The sequence below is a fragment of the Engraulis encrasicolus genome, chromosome 2 (assembly GCF_034702125.1).
Source record: "Engraulis encrasicolus isolate BLACKSEA-1 chromosome 2, IST_EnEncr_1.0, whole genome shotgun sequence".
Lineage (NCBI taxonomy): Eukaryota > Metazoa > Chordata > Actinopteri > Clupeiformes > Engraulidae > Engraulis > Engraulis encrasicolus.
The window spans coordinates 21,421,063-21,426,062 of record NC_085858.1 but is presented as its reverse complement, the minus strand read 5'-3'; the positions used below and the strand labels follow the sequence as shown (position 1 = coordinate 21,426,062).

General features: G+C 47.6%; 1 protein-coding gene across 1 annotated transcript in view; it reads right to left on the bottom strand.

Annotated features, from left to right (window-relative positions):
* The window catches only part of rbfox3a (RNA binding fox-1 homolog 3a), a 597,033-nt gene that overhangs the window by 13,608 nt on the left and 578,425 nt on the right, over positions 1–5,000 (bottom strand). Inside the window, exon 14 of the mRNA XM_063183470.1 lies at positions 1,531–1,609. Coding sequence (XP_063039540.1) covers positions 1,531–1,609 — 79 coding nt within the window. The remainder of the gene's footprint in view (positions 1–1,530; positions 1,610–5,000) is intronic.

The window sequence follows — 5,000 nt, the reverse complement described above, 5'->3', positions numbered from 1 at the left end:
GTATGTGTCTGTGTGTGTGTGTGTCGGGGTGTGTGTGGGGTGGGGTGTGGGGATTTTTGGCTGATTTCCTCCAGTACCTGATCCAGCAACTCTAAGCCTGGATATGTCACACAAACACACCCGCTCGTTCGCTCGTTCGGGCGAGCACGCAATCGCAAGCGCACAGACGCACACACAGCCGCAAAACACACCATCGCTTTTTGAGCTTTTGAGGCCAATTGTGTCAGTCATGTAGTGTGGAATCGACGCGGGAGTAAGTGTGTGTGACACGTGAGACGAGAGGCGAGGGAAGGAAGTTTGGAGGAGCAGAGGAAAGCATAAAAATGCACAAGCACAAGCTTTTAATTAGGCTCAAATGAAGGCTTATGAAACAAAAAATCATAAAAAAAATTACTGTCTTAATTAATGAAAGCTTTTAGCTAGCAGCTGCACCGGGGAACTGTTATTTTTTCTTTTTTCTTTTATTTTTAAAGAATAAACAATACAGTTTTATGGATGCTTATATTATTTTCTTCAAGACAAAAGAGGAAACGCATGCATGCCGGAAAATGGTAAATATTTGACTTGGCTAACCTAACGGAGAGAGAGAGAGTGATAGTCCAATCAGCACTTATTGGGTGGAAGAAGAGGGAGGTGATATAGTCTCTATAGCCTCTTTTCATCCACTTTCCCACTCTTTCTTTCTTCCTTTCTTCCTGTCTTTTTTTGGTCTCTCTCTCTCCTCTCTCATGTCCCACGGCACACTGCTGCATGCGGATAACAGTTGTCTATATCAGAGGAAAAAAATATAGAAGCCCCCTCCCATGCTCTCCAAAAGAAAAGAGGGAAACAAAACAGGGAAGACAAAGTCAGAGAACATATTTCTCTTTCTTTAATTTTAATATATTTTGGGGTCAGAAAAATGCCCTTTTTTCATCACTGATTTTTGGGGTATTTTTTCATCTTTGATGTAAAGCTGCAAACGCTAGCTAAAAACAAACATTAACCAACCATCTGACTTGAGTCTTTTTTTTAGGCAGGTGTGAGTGAATGTGCTCGCACAGTAGGGAACTGGGGTGTGCGAACAAACACTGTGATTTGTCAGGTGTCAGCAGTAGTTATGGCGGAGTGGCAAATTGGCGTCACTACAAGTACACGGACAGACATCCAACACCAACATTTTTCTAATCATGTTATACTCAGTGGCCACTAGATGGAGTGAATAAGCATCTATCAAAATGTCAACATGTGTTTGGAGGGATGGTGTCCCGTCCTCGTATGCAAGACACCCATGTTCTGCCATTTGAATGTACAGTATGCTTGTGTGTGAATGCAAGTGTGGTTGTGTGAGCGTGTGTATGCAATTGATAGGTGAGTTTGTGTGTGTGTGTGTGTGTGTGTGTGTGTGTGTGTGTGTGTGTGTGTGTGTGTGTGTGTGTGCGTGCGTGTGCGTGTGTGTGTGTGTGTGTGTGTGTGCTTGTGTGTGTGTTTGTGCACACGGGTGCGGCTGCGGAAGAGGAAGAGGTTGATTAAGAGGCGGCGGTTACTCACCATGGTCCCCACGCTGTAGGTGGTGGCCGGGCCGATCGTGTGATGGTAAGGGTCTGGCGTTGCATAGACTCTGCCATAGCTGCACGGGGGGGTCAGAGGACACAGAGAAAAAAAAACAAGTTAGTTAATGCACAGCACACGCACGCACACACGCATGCACGCACGCACACACGCATGGGTGCCGCGAGGGGGGGAAAGGTGTTACAGATTCTAAGGGCCCAACAGCTTTGACAGGGCCCCTGGAAGGATGCTGATAACATAATTTGTCATTTTGGGGGCCCACAATTCGAATATTTCATGGGGCCCAATATTTTTAGCAGCGTCCCTGCACGCATGCACGCACGCACGCGCACACACACACACACACACACACACACACACACACACACACACACACACACACACACACACACACACACACACACACACACACACACACACACACACACACACACACACACACACACACACACACACACACACACACACACACACACAGAGATGAACTCAGGATACCTTTGAGCTGGTTGCACCTTGAAAACTGCATATGAAAAGCCTTTTGAGTCTGCAGATTTACATTAGCCTTGGCACCCCTCTCCTCTCCTCTCCTCTCCTCTACTCTCCTTCCACTCCTCCTATCCTTCCCTCCCTCTCCATCACCCGCTTTCTCTCCTTTCATGAACTGTACACGGTACAAGTGTTCGGCCCTTCCCCCCCCCCCTTTCACACCAGGTGTTGAAAGCGCTACATGTTATTTGCGATGACTTGAATTACTCCTGTTGGTATTGTCTCCTTGATTAGGTGGTGGGTCTCTCAAGGGGGGTGGGTGGGTGTGTGGGGTGATGCACCCAGGAGAGAGGAAGAAAGCAAGGGGTGGAGAGGTGGAGGGAGGGAGGGAGGGAGGGAGAGGTGGAAGGAGGGAGAGAGGGATGGAGAGAGGGAGAGAGAAAGAGGTGGTGGGAGAGAGAGAGAAGAAGAAAGCGAGGGATGCAGAGGTGGAGGAAGGGAGGGATGGATGGAGAGAGGGAGAGAGGGAGCGATGGATGGAGAGGTGGAAAAGAGAGAGGGAGGGCATGCCCCCACATCCACATCCCCTCATAACCTCCACCCCCCCAGCCTCCCGCTGTTGTTTACTGGCCCCGTATAGAGGGCTCACGCCCTGGCTTTTCATTGTTGGTGGTTCGGAACTAATCCCTGCAATTTCCCTCAGAGACAGGGACAAGATGTGTCCCCCCACACCCCCACCCAACCGCCCCCACTGCACTGCCTGCTCTCCCGTCCCTTTATTTATTTATTTGTTTGTTGATTTATTTATTTACCCTCTCTTCACTTATTCTCCCCCCACTGCCTATTTACTTGGTGCCCCTCCGTCTCTCTCCTTCCCTCTGACGCTCGCTTGCAAATGAGGGTCTGTAAGGAGCAGATAACACTCTCCAAGCCAAGGACCGAGGGCACCAAATCAAGCAGGAATACGGAAAAAAGGGGAATCCGGAGGGAGGAAGAGAGAGAGAGAGAGAGAGAGAGAGAGAGAGAGAGAGAGAGAGAGAGAGAAGGGAGGGAGGGAGAGAGAGAGAGAGAGAGAGAGAGAGAGAGAGAGAGAGAGAGAAGGAGAGGATGGGGTGTGTAGAAGAAGAAAAAGAAGAAGAAGAAGAAGAAGAAGAAGAAGAAGAAAGAAGAAGAAGAAGAAGAAGAAGAAGATGAATAAGGAAGAAGAAGAAAAAGAAGAAGAAGAAGAAGAAGAAGAAGAGAGAAGGGAGTGGAGGGAAGGGAAGAGAAAAGAAAATGTAATTTCTACCAGAAAAAAAGAGAAAAAAGTGAGACCAGAGACGTTGGGGTAAAAGGCTCCTTCTGCTTCAGCAAGGACATCCAGGCCATTTTAGGGGGAGACCCAGCACTTTTGGCCCCACTGGGGGCTTCCAGTGAGGGGAGAGGCAGGATGAGAGAGGAGGGTGCGAAGCCTCCGTGAGGGCATGACGGATGGTGAGCGAGTGAGTTGGGTATACGTAGGTTTGGTGGAGAGGAGATGAGAAGAGAAGAGAACAGAAGAGAAGACGAGGTGGAGAGGGAGGAGAGAGGGACAGCGTCCTTGTCGACTGTAAAAGTCACAGAATCAAGGGTTCCCTCACTCACTTCCGCTTGTGCAGTCGAGCCAAAAAATGTCCACTAAGAAGAAGAGTGAGCCTAGGATACAAAATGGCACCCTGCCTGCCTGCCTGCCTGCCTGACTTGGCGTGGCATTAAGAGGCTGCTGAAGAAGGTTCTCACTTCCAAACGCTTTTCGCTTTATTGAGAATACAGAAACAAGACCGAAATGCTGGCACAGAATACGCTCTGCTCTCTCTTCTACATGCCGAAAGACGCTGTTTGATTTGATTGATACCTCTGTGCCATGTTTTTGTGAGTACAACTGGCAGACGTCTTAGAACCAAAGTCCAAAAATCCCCTTTTTTTTAGGAATTTACTGGTCTAATTACAACACTAATTATTTCCTTTGATAAATCCGGAGGATTTAAGGTTTGTTGGACAACACTGACGTGGACTTTAGTATACTTAATGTTGGAAGGAATACATTTCCTTTCCTCTTAAGGAGAGGGTGTGTTAAAAAAGTAAAAGTAAAAAAAAGTCTGTCTGGGATTTGCTGGATGGGAAACATTTCTGTTTCTTACAGTGGACCCAACTTTACCTTCCACCCCATGAACCTTGTCTGATACTCAGAGGATGAATCTAGCAGGATATCTACTCAAATCTGAAGGTGAACACACGGGCTGGGGTTGATCCAAAAAATACCTTGGAAAAGCAAAAAAAAATAATAAAAAAAAATCTACAGATGTCCAACTCGACCGAATCCTGTTAGAACCTTGCCAGGAGAAATACACGTAAAAGCCAACCTCAAATGAAACGACAGGAAACGGATTAGGAAAAAAAAACTTCCTCTGTCCAATTTGTATTTATCATCCTAGTTATTTACTTGTTTATTTATTTAGTTTTTTGGCCTTCCTCCTCGTCCACTGAGTCTGTAAGTGGTGTGTCTGATAAATCTTACATTACCGATACGATCTCGGTGCTGCTCAGACAGGGCTGTGCACCATCACCAGACACACACCAAAGCAGGGACAGACTACTACCGGGCCTACCGGGCCCAGGCCCAGGGGCCCAATAGTCAAATGGGGCCCCAAAGCCCAAGCCTCTATATGCCCACTTCACAACTTCTGCCCACTGCCCACTTCTGCCCACTTCACTTAACAACTGAATGTTCCCCTTTTTCCTGCCCCCCCCCCCCCAAAAAAAAAATCCCCAACAACATACACTCTCTCATGTGGCCTGAAACCCTAAATCGTTTTGTAAACTAGAAACACCTATGGAGGGGGGCCTTTCTTCTTGTCTATTCCAGAGGCCCATGGAATCATAAGTCGTCCCTGTGCTCAAGCCACCACAGACTAGTCCTACACACACCCCACCTGACTCCCAGC